Source organism: Acartia tonsa, chromosome 9 (assembly GCF_053477335.1).
Source record: "Acartia tonsa isolate MP-2025a chromosome 9, ASM5347733v1, whole genome shotgun sequence".
Taxonomy (NCBI): Eukaryota; Metazoa; Arthropoda; class Copepoda; order Calanoida; family Acartiidae; genus Acartia; species Acartia tonsa.
Window position 1 is genome coordinate 37,355,802 of NC_137268.1, and position 19,787 is coordinate 37,375,588.

Genomic DNA, 19,787 nt, shown 5'->3' on the forward strand with positions numbered 1-19,787 from the left:
CTCGAAAAGTGGTAGTCTAAATGGATTGTACTTCTCAGGGAAACTTTATAAATGATTCGGAGATAGCCCTATATAAAAGAAATAGATAGATAAGCAGATAGCCATTAGTGTTTAAACTATTTTCATACCCCTCTTTGTTTTTTTGTGTGCAAATTTAAATAAATTAATGGTTAAAAATCTTACAAATAAACAAAGTAAAAATGATAATAGGCTTTGATTTCCCTTAGCTTTAAGTATATATAGTAGGGAAGTTGAAAATAATTTTATTTTCTTAACAAGGATGACAACATCCAAAAATTGAAGCTCTGAAACGGACAGACGAACATTAGTTCTTGAAGAGTGTATACAATGTATAAAAATCGAACGAAACAAAATTGTAAGTAAATCTTCTGAAAAACTGCTTAAATACAGGATATTGTTTAAGGACATACTTACATTCTTAGGACTTGATTATAGAGTTGCGTATACCAATATACTTTGTTGTCCTAGAAATCAGCATTCCAAAAATTCAGATAGTTTTAAAAAAGTTAAAAAGCAACATGTTTAAAATGGACGTACGGACTTTCTGGTAACGATTATAGAGTTACTTCGAATTCTACCTCGTACCTAACTCCTATGGGAATCATCATGCAAATTTTAAAAATGATAGGACAATTCTAACATGACTAAATTAACGAAAAGAGCTATCCGTTACGTACGAACGGACGTACGGACGGACCGACTCTTATTATAGAAAAGCTTCGTTTTAAAAAGGTAAATTATAGGTTCTACATCAATAAATAGAGGTTAGGGGCACAGCAATGTTAATGAATAAATGTTTAGAAATAGATTTTACAGCATGGCTTAGAAACCGATTAAATTTCGCTGGATTAGAACTGGTTCTTAGTCATGGGAGAAATCATGTAAAGCATCGAATTACAGACAATTTATGTTTATAATATACTACGATAAAAAACTGTTATCACTTATTATGAAAGAAGTATTGAAAATTAATAACAAATATATCAAAATTTTAACCAAAGTAAAAATTTTCAACTTTCTAACTGACATGATTTGATATATTAATCCAGATATTATAGCAATACAAACCATAACAAGGATGACAACATTTATAAGTAGCCAAGGACAAAAGTATTTAAAGATATCTATAAACAAAGCGTCATACTTGTAATTAGCAGCTATAAATAAATATGGACTGACGGAAATTTCTAAATATTGAGTAGCTTAAATAGTAAAAACTACTACATCATCGAGGGTGAGGACATTATCGTTTTAACTAATCTACAATCCTTTCACGCAAATTTATATAATAATTGGGGCAAGATTAATTTAACGACCATTAACCTTTCCCTAAATGATACTAATAATTTATTTTAATTTTTTAGATTTGTGAGAAAAGCAATCTCCAGACGCCCTTCTAATGTATCAGGTAAGGCATAATTATGTATTTTTCCAATAAGATCTCTCAAACGGATGAACTAATCGGCTTTAAAATTATCAGGGATAAAGGTACAATTCCATATAGATGGTTAGATGAATAGTCGTAGAAACCTTTAAAAATTAAACTTTTACATTATTATTGGTTGGTCCGTAAAACCGTAACTGTTAGCTCTTGTTGTTTATTTTTAGACATGTTAGAATTGTCCTATCTATAGCAAACTTTGTGTTACGATTCTTTTAACATTTATATACGAAATTTGAAGGGTAGCAACTCTATAACCGTTACAAAAAAATGCATACGTCCATTTAAAACATGCGCATTTTTTTTTACTTGTTTTGCAACATTTTTTTGAATGTTGCCATCCTTGTTATAATGCGACTTTACCATTTCGTTAAAATAAAATTTCAATGTTAGTTTTTGGCAAAATTTATATAAGTTTACTTTAAAAGCTTAATTTGAAAATTATATAAAAGTAAGAACTCAGTATTTGTACAGTAAGCAAAAACATTATACGTCCAGTGCAATGGAAGAAACTTTTAATGGAAATTTATGTTTCTATCATTTTACAGAATTTAATATTAATTCAATATTTTATCAAATACTCGTAGTGTATTTATTTAATAACTAATAAGATAATATAATAAGCTGATCAGCTAACCAACCGATTGACCTTTTCAAAGACTCATATAGAAATTACCCTCCTATAAAAAAAAACTACTCTTTTTTATCTTTCAGCAAATCAGCAACAAAATTGTTAAATAAATAAACATAAAGTCATTAACTTTGCATTTCTAGAATATCTTGTTTTTATATAAAAGTTTTTTTTGTTCTGTATTAAAATTATGGCATGTGTATTACTTAAGATCTGCTTGAGTCAGGCTGCTTGATTCAGGGAGGTATGGGGACATTGGGCTGTTTATTACACTAGTCCCCAAAGTTTTATAAAAACGTTTTCTTATTCGATTGCCTAATAACTTTCGGAACTTGAAATTTGATTGGTTGGTTCATGAAGTTGTACTCTACAGAAGGGGTAATCTTGTATCATTATTGGAGATTATATCCATTGTCATTATCTTATCCTTTGAAATACCTGGATTAATTAGTCTATCCCGGTCTAAGAAAAATGTCATTGCTGACACTGTATAAATATAATGTCCTTAGCCTCTAGGGACACCATATACAAAGAGGAAGAAAGGGGCATTGAAAAATAGCTTAAAACCATCTTAATACGTAGATCTGATAATAGAATTGCCCCAAACCATCACAGGAACTATATGAAGCTTAGGCAAAAAAGAGAACTCAATCTGTCAGTAGTTATTGAGATCTTAAGTTTCAAACAAACAAAAAACTGCATACCGCTATTGATATAAAAGATTTTTTCAATCAAGATTTTCTGTGACCTTATGACCCAACTATGTTACACAAATCAAAATTTTTGGCTGTGCTACAAAGGCGTTTTTCTTACTTGTCTGTTTCCTTGTTAAATAAAAAGGTTTTGGCAGGTGTGAATAAGTGGGGGGGTTATCTTACAAAACAACATAGATTTGCATAATAGCATAAGTGATAAAATAGTACTTTAGATATCCACTAGCGGCTTCGCCAATATAGCCTTTAGGGTCTTTGCCCCAAGAGGTAATTGAAAAAAAAGGGAAACTAAAAATTGGGAGGGAATTTTTTTTTATTGGGTTTGGGGGGGGGGGGTGTCCCACTCCCCATCCCCAAGAGAATAGCTTAAAACCACCAAAGGACCAGTAGATATATTTCCTAAAGAGTAGAATCCAATTGGTTTAGTGGTTTCCGAGATCTTAAGCTTCAGACGGACGGACGGACAGACACCTAGATACTTTGTATGATAGGTGAGCATTTTTCTTTTTTCGTTCGTCTATGAATTAATAGTTATGCATTGCCTCGTATTATTGGCATCTTGCCGCGGATTTTTAAATTAACAAAAATGAAAATTAAAACCACTTTTGTTAGACCCGAGGTGTAGTAGGCCTGGGCTTACAAAAGTAATACTAATTAAATGATTTTTATTTCATTATTCGTGGATATATTAGCTTATTATTGCAGCGCTTCTTAAAATTCTAAAGCCATTATTAATACAAGGGAAACAATTATTAAAAGTGCATTTTTTTGTCGGAAATATAAAACGTCTATTATGCATGATAATAAATGAATGGGGGTTAACAAAGAAAGAAACATTGCAAGAAATTAAAGAAAGAAAACCAGAAATACAATTAAGCTAGGGAGCAAAGCATAAAATATCTATGAAAAAAGAAACAAACAAAAGTGATCCTTACTTGGTTATTTATAAATAAAATTAAGACTAGGAATTAAAAGAAAAAAATACGCCAATTTTATATAAGATGTAATAATTTAACAATTGACTTTTTTTTACACATTTAATTTTAATAGTTAGTAGGACTCTATCTAAATGTTAGATAAATGTCTTTGAAACTTTTTACCACATCCTTTATTCACGAAAGCATTTTAAATTGATCAAATGGATAAATGATTATCTCTTAATCTAAAAAATCAAAGATAATATAAGAAAATATTAAGATATCATAAAGAGAATCATCCTATAAAACTAATACATAAATAATTTCTTCCATGATTTGAATATTCCTTTAACCTAATATACTTAAAATTTTACCTTGACCACTTGAAATCTACAAAAACTTAACATGTAGAGTAAAAAGGATACAATTTTGTATATTTAATTAAAACATAATACATTGGGTGTAGGTCACTTTTTAAAAGTGAAGTTTTTCTATAATTAGGATCGGTCCGTACGTTCGAACGTTCGTAACGGATAGCTCTTTTTGTTAATTTAGGCATGTTAGAATTGTCCTATCAATTTCAACCTATGCATGATAATTTACATAGGGGTTAGGTAGGAGTTAGAAAGCAAAGCAACTTTATAATCGTTACCAGAAAGTCCGTACGTCCAATTTAAGCATGTTGCTTTTTAACTGTTTAACAACATTTTTTTATTTGATAAAATTATCCGATTGGTCTGATTTTTAGAATACAAAGTACAATGTTTTCAGCGAAGCATCTCTATAATCAAGTCCTAAAAATGTAAGTATGTCCTTAAAAATTATCCTATATTTAAATAGTTTTTCAACAAATTTACTTAAATTTTTTTTTCAAAATTATAATTTATAATTCTGATTAATCAGTTCTGCGACTCTACTAGTGTCTTACCGTTTCAGGGCTTCGCTTTGATGGATGTTGTCATTTTTTTTTTGTTGTACTAGGATTTATATAAAGGAAATAATACAAAAAGTTATATGGAAAATAGTGCTTTAGATGTAAGCTAAAAACTAAATTCTACTTCATGAACTGTTTCGTCCCTTGCAGATCTTAAAGCATTCTAATTTTAAAAGCCGAAAAAATCAATAATAAATATAATAAAAATAATCGTTTCGGAAATAAAGTTCGAAAGAAAAACTGACAGTTTTTTATGAATACAGACTGATAGACAGATAGACGGACAGAAGTGCACAGAGACAAACAATTAACCAAGAACTCATTAATTCTTTTAAAATTTCTCAGAGCTTTTTATGGCCCCTAATTATCAATTCTACTAATGATCCCAATAATTCATTTTCTCTTCAAATAAAAAGGTGGTAGTCTCAACATGAGACCAAGTAACTTAGACAATCAATAGCGGCTTCGCCTCTAGCCTCTAGGAGCTTTGCCCCAAGAGGTAATTAAAGAAAAAATTGGAAATGCAACCACTTATTTCGAACATAAAAAAACATATTTTGGTGCTGCAAACCATAATTTTATGGGTTATCCATAACGCTTTCTTTTAAATCTTTTAATAATTTTTTTTTTTGGGGGGGGGGGAGGGTGGGGGTTTCCCACTTCCAAAGAAAATAGCATAAAACCACCACAGGAGATCTTAAGGGATAGACGGACGGACGGGCAGATAGACATCGTTTTACTTTGTATTATATTGTATCATAATGTAAAAAATATTTCTCATGTACCTTTAGAATGTGAGATGAATTAAAATTATTTTTATGCAAATTTAAAATTTTACCATAGTCATAAAGAAAAGTGTTAAAAGAACATAATTCATACATCATATTTTTTTTCATTTAGTTATTTTGTATTAGAGTGAGAGAGGCATATTACAAAAATCAATAATTGTCAAAGAGCGAGGGGACAAAGGGCTGTTTATTACACTAGCCCCAAAATTTTATAATTACGATTTCTTATTAGCTGTTTAACAACTTTGGGGACTGGATTTTGATTGGATGGTTCATTAAGTTGAGTATCGAAACGTATTAAACTATTGTAACCTACAGAAGGGGTGATTATGGGGATATACATCAATTTATTGGCCATTGTCTTATCCCTTTATATACCTGATAATTATAAATTATATAGACCAAACCAATTTTTTGAATTATTGTTGTATTTTTTCTAAAATGTAATGTTTATTTCATTTTGTACTTGACCCATAATTGTGTTAAACAAATGAAAGTTTAGTTTCGTTTTTTAACATGGACAAAGTTATTCAAAAGTAAAGGGCCTCTAAGACAAGGGTCGTGCAATCAAATGGTTAGTTGTCTTTTACATGTTACTTATTCCAATATCCGTATGTGTTAGAGTATCGCATCCCATTACAAGCGGGTGATGCTATGGATTTTTTTAGATGGCCACTTAAAACTCGAAAGAGAATCCCGCCCTTACGAGGAATTCAATGTGATAATATTAAATAATAACTTTAAAAAATTATGAGATCCACCGATTGTCAATATTTAGTCAAGAAAAATATGATTATCTAAATGAATATTAAAAATCAGCCAATAAAGATGGGACAAAAATGAACGTTCTTAACCAGTATTCAAGAGTAGCTTCTGTACTAGAAAATATAAGAAATTAGAGTAACGAGAAACATGAATTGATTGAGTTTAGTTAGTGTCAGACGAAACTAAAGTTAATCACTCAAAGAACAGTTTTGCAATGGATTTATTATTACTTGGATGTTGCACCAGATTTGCATGTACTTTAATGAACTAAAACTTGTACCTGGCTAAATTAATGATCCCCACATTCACATGTTCTACCCTATTCCCTTTTGCCCCCCTCCTACTTGGATGGACGAACTGACTAATAAAAGAGGTCCATGTTGGCAACCTAAATTAACGACCTTTTCTCCCCTGTCAATATTTCCTTTAGTTTTACACAAGGAAAACAAGGATGAAAACACGAACTACAAGCGCAGCAATACTTCTTTTTTATATATTCTTTCTTTTATTCTAAAAGTATTTAAGATTACTTTTTTATGAAATATTAAATTATGTAGAAGAAAATCAACTATATAAGTAACTGTATATAAGTTAAATGTGATCTGCATTATATATCCTTAAACTAGTTGCTTCATAAATAAACAAAAATAATACTGAAATTAAGTTTCTTAAATGTATTATAGTAGCTTTTATTTTTATCTAAAAGTATAAGTAGCTTCCCCCAAAGTGCTAGGGACATAGTGACTTGTATAAATAGATAGGAAGAAAAAAATGTTTTAATAAATTGATGGAATTAAATGAATTTTGGCGAGGGTATTTAATCCGGTTTACAAATCATGAGTTGCAAAAATATTTAATAGGTTTAAAACCAACATTTATTTTTAAAGTTATTACAGACAAATTAGTTTTAGATTGCCTTATTTTATTTTTATCTTAAAGCAGTCTGGGAAATATGTTAAATGTGGTTATGTGTTGATCTACCGTCTAAATCACATAATTGAGTGTATTTCAAAATTCAGCATTCCTTATTACCATATAGTTTGAGTAATTAGAAAATCTTAATAAATAAATCTTGAAATAACATTTATAAAAATAGATGGACCTCAATTTGTTAAAATTTATACGACATAATATTCAGAATAAGATTTACATCATACTACAGTAGTTAAGTTTTTTTGTCTGAAGCTTAAGATTTCATAAACTGCTGAATTAATTGAGTAATTAATTTTAGGGAAGCTTTATATAGGTTTTATGTGATGATTTCAGGCTATCGTTTATGACAACTTAAATATTGGGATGGTTTCAAGCTTTTTTTTCTTTCCATCGCTTGCCCTTTCGGATATAGATTTCCTAGATGCTAAAGGCGCAGCAACAAGTATCCTATAGAAGAATTAAAATTCCAAAATTGTAAAAGAAATTTTTGTTGTTTTTTTTAAGTATGTATAAAATTTTTCATTAAAAAAAATATTTGAACTAGCTTGATGAAATCTAAGATATTTTTATCAAATTGTTTGGCATTTTGTATCCGCGCCTTTAATCTGAAGTTAAGCTTGTAATAAAGTTGCCTTTGTTGTGTCCGTGTGTGTTTAGCCTTTAAAGTGGGCATATCACACTAGGGGTTTTACCCATTGGTGGTAATTTCGGATACTATCATGGTGTATTGGCATTGTTTATGCTATATATAATAATAATTGAGTATTTAGTCCATAAAGTGGGCATATCACACCATGGGTTTTACCCACGGTTGGTAGTTTCGGATACTTTCATATTGTATTGGTATTGTTTATGCTATAAATATAGTAATATTTGAGTATTTAGTCTATACATTAGGCATATCACTTATGGGTTTTACCCATGGTGTTAGCTTCGGATACTTCTTATATTGTATTGGTATTGGTTATGCTTTAAATATAGTAATATTTGAGTATTTAGTCTATACATTGGGCATATCATACCAGGGGTTTTACCAATGGTTGGTAGTTTCGGATACTTTCATATTGTATCGGTATTGGTTATGCTATAAATAAGGTAACATTTGAGTATTTAGTCTATACATTGGGCATATCACACATGGGTTTTACCCAAGGTTGGTATCTTCGGATACTTTTTATATTGTTTCAGGATTGTTTATGCTACATATAGTAATTTTTGAGTATTTAGTCCATAAAGTGGGCATATCACACTAGGGGTTTTACCCACGGTTGGTATCTTCGGATACTTTTTATATTGTATTGGTGTTGTGTATGCTATAAAGTGCCTTAACTTTAACTTTATTGTCCGAATTAATTTACAATATTATATTTATTCTAAATAGGGAAGTAATGTAAAGGAGTAAAGGTATTACACAATTTAAAAATAATTTTTGTTTGTTTATTATTTTATCTTTTTCGATATTTTACTTACTGTTTCTTAAAGGTCAATGTCATATAATTAATTTTCAACTATTTTTACATTTTAAAATTGCCCAAAAATGCTCCATTGTCAAAAAATGCATATTTCTTTTAAGCCGTCATTAGTCAAGGATTGAAAAAATAAAGTCGTTTTTATTTCGCTTCCTTCCTCATTTTTAGCAATAGGTATTAAGTATCCATTTGCAGGGCTCGGCAGCCGCGCATAAGCCTCGTGTAAGTCTCATTCAATTCATCATATTACAACTTTAAAATTGATCTGGATGTCTAAACCTATTTCTATTTAGACAATCCATCTGTAAGGATTTTTTTTTGTATACAAGTAGGTTTAAATTTGAGGCTTATGCGCGGCTGAGGCGCGGTTGCCGAGACTTTGTCTATTTGTAGTGTTTCTAATATGTATACAAAATATTCACATATTTTTAATAGCAAAGCTAATATATAACTAGTACTTATGCGTGATCTGTTAAGTATTGCGAGCACAGTTAAGACTTTGGTTCAGTGCGTGCGGTAGGGGAGTGAAGGGGTATGTCAACACCCCCCCCCCTAAAATTGAAATTGGAATTGCTTGCCTTCCCTTTTTTCAAAACCTACCCTCTTCCCTGGTGTATCACTGTGCACGCCACTGCTTGGGTTTTATTTGGTTAAGTATCAAATAGTAATCCTTATCATAAAGAAAAATAAAGCTATAATATATTTTTGATCATATTGACAAAACACCAAAACACATATAATTGTTTAGAACAAATATTTTTAAGCATTTAACTCATTTCCTTTCCTATATGCAAATACATTTTGTTGTCATTTACTATTGCATCGCTAATTGCTAATTATAGCTTAAGATTATTTTTAGAAGCAATGCTTTTCTACAATAGCTAATTAAAAATTTAGGCAATAAATATATAAGTACTGATGTAAAATCCAGAAAACTACCTGCCTAAGTAGTGGAGACACTTTTTATCTTCTAGCAAATTGTTTTCTTTCCTTTTGAAGGGACTTTTTTATATTTCCGACGCTATTAGTTTATTTCAAAGACCCAATACAAAATTGGTACAGGGTCCCAACCCTGTGGACAGAGTTACTACCGCTCATGACCCCTCTATGCATTCACTTTACTTAGACTTACTTTATTAGTCTTTTTGATTTCAAAAGTAGCATGGGGATTCGTGAAAAAATTGGGCATAAATTTAAGAAAGATACATTTGTACATTACGATCAAGTCTGAACGTCCTTTTAAATTTTTATTGAAAATTTTAGTTACAAAGTTTTTCATGATAGAATCTACAAATTTAAATTTGTTATTCCTCTGGCGATAATGCACAATGTTATAAGGAAAACAAAGCATAATTTGTGACTAATTTATGTAGAATTTTGTCTAGACTTTTAGATATCATTTGTTTTTTCCTAAAATATTAAAGTTAATAATTATTTATAAATCTGCTATGTTGCGCTTCGCTACAATCAATGTTATCATCCTTGTTAACTATGAATACTTCCTTTGTTTGTTTTAGTTTGGCAACTTAAGGGATAAGACAATGGAATTTTAATTTATGACCACCCCTAATTATGGTAGACAAAATTACCCCGTCTGTTAAAAAGTTTTGACACTGCTATTTTGTATCAGCCTATCAAGATATAATGAAACTCAAAACGTTTTTAAGCGTGTAAATAAACTTTGAAGGATACTATAATTTACAGTCTTGTGTCCTCTCCTTCACTGGTTTATTTTTACAAAATTAAATCACTGACTGAGTAACACTATATTGTTCTTTTTTTCTTTTGTTTATGCAGTTACTAGCGGCTACGCCCTAGAGGCCTCTAGTGGCATTTATTTTTTTTTATTTTAAATATCTAGTTTGAGAAATAAATTGTCTATGGTCAATCAGCTGTTAAATTCATGTTTCTACGCAGCGTCACTTCGCTAGCGACACTATGCGACGGGAATATTTCATTTTTTTCGATTTTATTGTGATTTCTTTTGGGAGGGTGGTGGTACCCTCCCCCAAAATAGTTAAAAACCTTCCCAGTACCTATAAGAATCAACCCTGTTAAGGAGAACCCGATCGGTTCAGCGGTTAGCGAGATCCTTCGGTACAGACACACAGACAAACATCCTGTTACTTTAGTATAAGGATTGAAAGTTCAGTTTATTTGCATGTCATTTGTTTCAGTATGGCTTTGAAACCAATTAATATCCACTGGATTAGAATCAGTTCACAGCCAACTGAAAAATCATATTTAGCATCGTATTACAGAATTTTAAAAAAAGAATATTTAAATAAAAATCACAAATTTAATACCAGTTTTATTATCATGGGCTAAAATGGATTTAATCTTCTATTTTTTCTTTTTGATATCCGCGGAAAGCAGTCTTTAATACGATGCGATAAATATCAATTAGAGTTTTTATTAGAAATCAAAATGACAGAAAAAAAACATTGATAATATCCTTATTTTAGAAATCCTTTTAGCAATATTACTTCCTTTTGTCTTTTAATATATATTATCCAAGATGTTTATAATTCATAGCGAAGAGTTTTCAAATCTATTCATATACAGATGTTTATCAAATACGGCGATTAAAGCTTTTTTTTTGTTGCAAAAGTAGCAGTTATTATTAAAAGTTATTTATTGTTAAAATGTTTTTTTTTTTGACACAGTCTATGTGAATCCTGAAACATTTAGGTAACTTTGTTTTTAGGGCAAGCCTTTCTTAAACTTTGACACATGAGAAAAGTGTGACTTGTTAACAAATTTTATTTTAAGCATTTTTGTACTACATAGGCTGCGAATTTTTATTCTTATTCTTAAGAAAAGAAAAAGGTGAATTAAAGAAAAGGCAAAATTAGCTAATTTTTTAATAGATAATTTTGTTTGATTGAGGATTACCCTGATATTTATCATGCTTTGTTTCTGTGCTTAGCAATTCATCATTTGACAACTATCAAAGGACACTCATTTACTTTAAGATATTATTTTATTAGTTAATTGAGTGATCTAAAGGGATAAAACAAGGGCCGATAATTTGCTGTGCATCCTTAAAATTACACCTTCTGTAGATCACAATACATGGTTGAAACGTTTCAACACTCAATATTAATGATCCAACCAATCAAAATTCGATATAGTTCCCAAAGTTGTTGAGCCAACAAATAAGAAAACGTTGTTATAAAACTTTGGAGACCAGTGAAATATACAGCCCAATGTAACCTCCCTACCTGAATAGGAGGTGGGTATTATAAATGCCAGTTTTGATTTCAGACCTTGTGATAAAATATTCTTAGGGATGATTTATGCTGGCCAGGTTTTAGGCTATTTTCTGACGGGCTGGAAACCTATAATTACGTCTTAGTTCTAGGGGTAATTGATTTAATATATTAAATATATTAAAATAGCATGACTCTCCTTTTACAAGGAAGTATATGTAGACAAGTGTCTAGCTTATAGATTTCTTTGTTCTATAGCAACACTTTGTAATCATTTAGGATGAACTGAAAGTAGTTGCCGAATGTGTACGCAGTTTCCTGGGTGTTTCCTCATCCTAGCTCAATATTTACTACTAGCTACAAATCTTCAAACTTCCCTTAAAAAAATCAAAATTTGAATGTGTAAACGATTTATACATTATACATTATAAATTTGAATTTTTTAAATTTTGATTTTTTTTTTTGAAGTTTGAAGCTTTTTTAGCTAGTAGTAAATATTGAGCTAGGATGAGGAAACACTCAGGAAACTGCGTACACATTCGGCAACTATTTTCAGTTGACCTCATTTAGGTAATCACTCATTAGGTATTTTTAAAATCAAAGCTTTAATAATTAGGGTCGGTCCGTACGTCCGTTCGTACATCCTTATGTTACAGTTAGCTTTTTTGTTATTAATTTAAACAGGTTAGAATTGTCCTATCGATTTTAAACTTTGCATGATGACCCCTTTAACAGTTAGGTACGACTTTGAAAGCGCAGCAACTCTATAATCGTTACCAGAAAGTCCGTACGTCCATTTAATTTTTTTTACTTTTTTGACAACAAATTTTTGTATGTTAAAATTAACAGATTCATCTTATTTTCGGTATACTGATTCCTATTACAACAAGGTATAGTGTTATAAGCAACGCGTCTATATAATCCAGTCCTAAAAACGTGAGTATGACCTTAAACAGTAACATGTATTTGCATTTATTTTCAGTTTATTCAGTTCTGAAACTCAACAGTGTTTGTCCTTCCACTTTAGAGCTTCGCTTTTATGGATGTGGTCATCCATGTTATTCAAGTCTTTAATCACTGCTTTATAAAAAAAATTAAAGGTTGATTAATTCCATACTTACCCGGGATCAAGATTCAATAAAAGTACCCAAAGTTTTTACTTAAACCTTCAGAAACCATAATTAAAAATATTCTTGGAAAATTGTCTATAATATTATGCTATACATAATTTTTCAGTATGGCTGAGATCCTGTTCTTATCCAGCGGCTATTAATCGGTTTCGAAGCTTTACCGGAAATTTATAGATATATAATAAAAAAACTATAGTGTAGCTACCCTACTGCAATTATATACATACATATCCTTATACGTGATGATTTTTAAAATTAGCCTTAAATGATTCCATATGAGCTTACTAATGTTTTTTTCTTCCAATGAAATGATAGTTACTTATCCATAATATGGTCAGCTAAATTTGAGTTTCCGATTGTGTACATAGTTTCCTCATCCTATCTCAATAATAGCTAAAAAAGCTTTAAAATTAGAGAAAAATCAAAATTTGAAAAATAAAATTGTTTATACAATGATCCATTCTATCGCTTTTCCCTTTGACCGGAGTAGCTGGAAATAGGTTTGCAATATTTGGGTTATCTGCTGTACAACATCAGAAATTAGGGAAAAAATAGGCAATCAATTTTCAGTTGATCCATAATAGTCGTGTGGTGTTTTATCAAACCTGCAAACACAAAATATAGCACATTAAAGAACTGCAGACATAACTGCATATTTTGAAATAATAAAGGGTAATTTGGATGCACAACGATTATACAGGGTGTTTTTTTTAATGAGTTAAAAGTAAATAGCAATTAAACCTACTTATACCTAACAGATTTTAATAAACAAGGTGTCATTTTTTCTGTCATGTTGGGACATTTTGAAATCTGCAATTTCATTTTTAAAAAATCCTCGAGTTTTTTCATCATTTGCTCAAAAAGTCATGGCACGCAAAACACCATTTTCTCCAAACCAGCTCACCTGGTTTTTTTTTAAATATGGAGAGCTTAGAAGTGTTAGCCAAGTAATTAGAGCCTATTGATTGGAGTTCCATCGGAAAAACAGGAGAGAAATGCCGTCAAGAACAGCTTTAGTCAAAGCAATTGAAAGATTTAAGAAGAGTGAAGGCAATGCTAAGAAAAAACAAAGAGAAGGAAAGGGAATTCCAGAAGATTATGTGAAACAAGTGGAAGATTACTTTAACAAAAACGAGGAAGCCCACCCGAGGGAAGCAAGCAGGGATTTAGGCTTTTCAGTGAAAAAGATATGGATAATTCTCAGGCGTATTTTAAAATGGAAAGCTTATACTCCATTTCTTTCAGCTTGTTTATCCGAAAACAACAAGAAAGTTAGAGTGCAATCTTCTGAGTGGTTTTTTGACCAATGATGTTGTTTTTTTCCAGGACAAGGTTATATGGTCAGATAAAAAGTATTTTGTTTTAAAGCAAGGACCTAACAAGTCTACAAATAAGGTCTGGGCTCCAGTAAACCCTTATATCAATGTTGAATGTAAAACTCAAAGCCAACAAAAGATTATGGCATGGGTTGGTCTATGTGCTGGAAAAGTGATTGGTCCTTTCTGGATAGAACAGAAAATTGATAATTCAGTCTACCATGAATTACTGACAGATAAGATTTGGCCATCAATCCATGGCCGTGTAACTAAAAACCTGTTGTGGTTCCAGCAAGATGGAGCAACCTGCCACACCGCTTTGAATAACCTTGATTTTCTTCTGGAAAAGAGTAATGGACGTGTGATTTCAAACAAGTCTGAGAATTCTTGGCCTGCAAACAGTCCTGACCTGAATCCACTGGACTTTTTCTTCTGGGGATATGTTATGCAGCACATCTATCGTGTCAAACCTACTTCTATTGAAGACTTAAAGTCCCTGGTTGAGGATTTTGTTGATTCTATTGACCCTGACATGATTAAGAAACCTTGTGCTTCAGCTCAAAAGAGATTTGAAATGGTGAGATTAGAAAATGGCGGAAGGTTTGAACACAAAAAATTCGCATTGGAGCCAATTTGTGGCGGAGACACCAACCATTAAAAAATTGATGTTATTAGTATTTAATTGTAATAATTGATATTTTAAAAGTTAAATAATAAATGTCCCAACAGAATGGAAAAAATGACACCTTGTTTAATAAAATATGTTAGGTATAAGTAGGTTTAATTGCTATTTACTTTTAACTCATTAAAAAAAAACACCCTGTATAAAGAAGTAAGGTTTTTTTGCCTGATGCTTAAGATCTTAATAGCTACTCAACTGGAATGCTTAAGCTATTTTCTGCCCCTTCTATACCTCTTTGAATGCATACTTCTAGATGTTAGTTATCTTGTAAAGAACTGCAGTTGACATGAGGATCCAGGAAAACAAAGGCAATTTTTGTAAATGAATGGCAGCTGTGGTAAAATTTTGGTAGAACGTTTTATGGTAATCAGCTACTGATGTAGCTGTTATGTTCTACAATTTTGATCTTACTAATTTCGTTGCTATTAATCATTTTTAGCTGTAAGATAAGAACATATCTTTCTTTCCATATTTAGCAAAAATGATTTGACTTAAAATTTGTTTGAAATAATTGTTTTGTCATTTTATGATATTACAATGAAACCAATACAAGAATACCAATATGATATGTGTCAATCTGTCCACGTGTTACTTAAAATATTTACAACGGCTTGTTTAGCCTCCGGAGTGTATTTAAACTATTTTCTCGTATTCATTCGAATCCGGTGGACCGGTTCTCATCCATACGAAAAAACTATGTCTAGCATCGTTTTATATCCAGCTTTCTACGAATATAGAAATGTACAATCATAAGATTAAAACCAGTTTTTTTAGCCGGTGCCTCCGGCACCTCGGGGCTAAAAAAACTAGTTTTAATCTCATAATTGTACTTTCTATATCCGCGGAAAGCCGTTTATAATACGATGCGAGAAATAACTATTCTCGTATTCATTTGAATCCGGTGGATAGGAACCGGTTCTCATGAATACGAAAAAACTATGTGTAGCATCGTATTATATCCAGTTTTCTACGAATATAGAAATGTACAATCATAAGATTAAAACTAGTTTTTTTAGCCGGTGCCTTCGGCACCACGGGGCTAAAAAAACTAGTACATTGTACATTCTATATCCGCGGAAAGCCGTTTATAATACGATACGAGAAATAACTATTAATATACTACTAAAATATGATTTTTAATAATTTATAGTAATATCTATCAGAAGGAGAAGGGACAATGGGCTGTTTATTACACTAGTCCCCAAAGTTTTATAATAACGTTTTTTTATTCGTTGGCTTAACATTTTGGGGTCTTTAGGTAATTTTGATTGGTTGGTTTGTTTAGTGTTCAAACGTTATAACCAATAATTTTAATTCACAGATGGGAAATTGTGTGTATCGTCATTGGGGATGTACATCAATTTATCGGCTATTGTCTTATTCCTTTAGATCCCTGAATATTTCTGCTATATTTATTAATGTCTACCTAAATCTATGTATTATGTTAATCAAATATCACAAACAGTTTGTCAGCAACTTTCAATGAAGCTCATTGTAGGTCCAGTGTTTTTTTAGCCTATTTTTGAGAGGGTTAGGTTAAAGGTTCACCCCTCAAGTCCTCCTCCTTCCAACCCGTGACGTAAAAGATAAAAAATCAAATAGTATCAGCTTGACCCCTATCATCAAGAGACTAGTAGAAAAAGTAGCCTAAAATCATACCGTAACACAAAAACAAAAATCGTATTACATAGTTTAGGATGTTTGAAAATTTGAAAACAATGTAAGGCAGCCTTTTTGAAGCTGTTTGGTCCAAATATAATATTTTAAATGATGCATCATCAAATTATTTTAGTTGACTGCTGATTGAAAAACAATACTTTTTCTCAATATTTTTATGGCTATCTTTTAGAGCTAAAATCAAGTTTGTCAAAGATAATATATTATCTTTTCATAAAAACAAGGATACAAATAATCAAAGAGATGAAAAAGAAATGGATTGACAACTATAATTCATTGCGAATTTATTTATGTAAATACTTGTCTACTTATTTAAGGATTTTAATGGGGGGGGGGGGGATCAAGGTTGATTACATCCCCCCCCCCCTATCACAAAATTTGTAGTAGTTGGTTTGATATTTCTGCGTTAGCTTTGGACAAAATTATTTAAAGTAGTAAGGTTTTTGTTTGGTTGTCCATTTAGACCTTTCTAACCATTGATTAAGTTCTCTACTGTACAGAAGATTTTAAAAAAAAATTTTGATGGGTTTATGCTATTTTATTTTCAAATTTTAGTCTTGGCATGTTTTAGGCTATATTTCTATATTTTTAATACCAAAGCTTTACTAATAAGCTTAATTTGCTTCAATAAATAACAGTTTTTGTGATGTCAATTTAATCAGAGCAATGGATATAGAATACGTGGATATATTGACAGTGTAAAACTCGTCAATTTAGGTTGCTACAATAGTCCTTATTTATTAGACATATAAAGTAGCAGGGGAGGCGGCGGTGTTAAGGGAGTTGATGGGGGATATCGTTATTTTAACCCGCTACGAGTATCACTTTATTACAGTACAAGAAAATCTGGTGCAACATTCAAGTAATAATATATCGATTATCAGAGCTTTCTTTATCTATCCTTTCTTTACACATTTTTATTATTGGTATTCGTACAATGTAAAAAATAATAACAATATCTAAAAAGCAAAGTAAAGATGTATATATGAAGACCTTTTTTAATATAGAATGATTGATTTATCCTTTTATTATCTCCTTTATTGGCTAAGTATTGTATTGTTTATAGAGAAACGTCTAAGCCTTTTATTTTGAGGGGAGTAAAATGAGGAGTTTCAAAGTTTTGAGGGGGGTGATAATTTATTTTTAATTTCAAGGGGGGAGGGTTAAACACCCCTTAACCCCCACCCTTGAACGTCTATAATATAGAGGTTTAAAGTTTCTTTAAACTTTTTAACATATTTCAAAAACAAACCTTTTGCAAAAACCTTTAAAACCTTATGAAGAAAGGAACATTTTTTTTAAATTTTAAAGCTTTCTAGTGTTTTAAAATCTTCAATTTTACAGTATGTTTAAGCTTTTGCTAGCCCTGCATACTTTTGTAGTTTTATTTTGACTTCAGCCTATGAAATACTTTTGATTGGGTGGGGCCAAAGTTTTCAATTATCAAAGGGTGGAGCTAAAATATAATATTTGCTTTGATCAGTTCATATTTTATGTTTTTACAATGTGTATAACATGATTTTAAATTCAACAGCAATTTTTTAACTATAATACAACTGATGTCTTTCTGTCTGTCCGTCTGTCTAAAGCTTTAGATCTCGTAATCCGCTGAACCGATTGGGCTCTACTCTTCAGGGCATATATATCTAAAGGCCCTGTGGTGGTTTTAAGCTATTTTTTGTTGTGGGGAGGGGGAGGGGGGGGGGGTGGAACTCTCCCAACCTTAAAAAAAGCAAAATTCTCCCAAATATTTACCAAAAATTTGTAAATGTGACTTAATTTCCTAGCTAATCAAACTGATCTTGGGGCAAAATCCCTGGAGACTAGTGGCGAAGCCGCTAGCAACATATAAGCAGAAAACAAAAAATATTAATTTTTTATATAATAAGACAGCCTAAATTTTTATGACTATTGCGATATTACTGAATGCATGGACAATCTTTATTAAAAATCTGATAATCATTATTAGAAGTCATTTTATTGAGATACCTCGATGCAAGTTTTGTTATTATTTTAATGTTTTATCTATATTAACAAAATTATCTGCTAATGAGTAGAAACATAACTCTATAAAACTTACTTTGATCAGTTTATTATTAGCTATTATACAAATCGATGTATTATTACTTGGATGTCGCACCAGCTTTTCATGCATTCTAATAAAATAACAATACCCACCATCAACCCATTATCCCAATTCCTCTCCTCTTACTGGAAGAACGAACTGACCAATAAATAAGGCCATATTAGCAACCTAATTTGACGGCAATTTTTCCCCTGTCAATATATCCACATATTCCATATCCGTTTTTAAAAGCGAAGCTTTTCTATAATTAGGGTCGGTCCGTCCGTACGTCCGTCCGTCCGTACGTCCGTACGTCCGTCCGTCCGTAACGGATAGCTTTTTTCGTTAATTTAGACATGTTAGAATTGTCCTATCGATTTCAAATTTTGCATTGTGATTCCTTTAGTAGTTAGGTACGATTTAGAAAGCGTAGCAACTCTATAATCATTACCAAAATGTCCGTACGTCCATTTTAAACATGTTGATTTTTTTACTTTTTTAAATAGTTTTTTTTCGTTAATTTATGCATGTTAGAATTGTCCTATCGATTTCAAATTTTGCATGGTGATTCCTGTAATAGTTAGGTACGAGTTAGAAAGCGTAGCAACTCTATAATCATTACCAGAATGTCCGTACGTCCATTTTAAACATGTTGATTTTTTTTACATTTTTAACAACAAATTTGTATGTGACCTAATTATCCGATTGGTCTGATTTTTGGTATACTAATTCCTGGGACAACAAAGTACAATATTATAAGCGAAGCAACTCTATAATCAAGTCCTAAAAATGTAAGTATGTCCATAATCATTATCCTGTATCAAGCAGTTTTTCAACAAATTTACTTACAATTTTGCTTTAACTCTTATACATTCGCATTCTGATTATTCAGTTCTGACATTACACAAGTGTTAATGTCCGTTTGTCCTACCGTTTCAGAGCTTCGCTTTTATGGATGTTGTCATCCTTGTTTTTACAGAATTATCTTAGAATTAATCAAAATATTACTGTGCCTTTCTTTAGTAGCGAAGCTACGCTATAAGTATTGTGTCCCTTTTTTTCTGTACTTCTTGTTCTTTGTGTGTCTGACTGT

General features: G+C 31.1%; 1 protein-coding gene across 1 annotated transcript in view; it reads left to right on the forward strand.

Annotated features, from left to right (window-relative positions):
• Nucleotides 1-19,787, forward strand: part of LOC145328859 (uncharacterized) — a 98,302-nt gene that overhangs the window by 75,881 nt on the left and 2,634 nt on the right. The window contains exon 13 of the mRNA XM_080172767.1: nucleotides 1,386-1,429. Coding sequence (XP_080028893.1) covers nucleotides 1,386-1,429 — 44 coding nt within the window. The remainder of the gene's footprint in view (nucleotides 1-1,385; nucleotides 1,430-19,787) is intronic.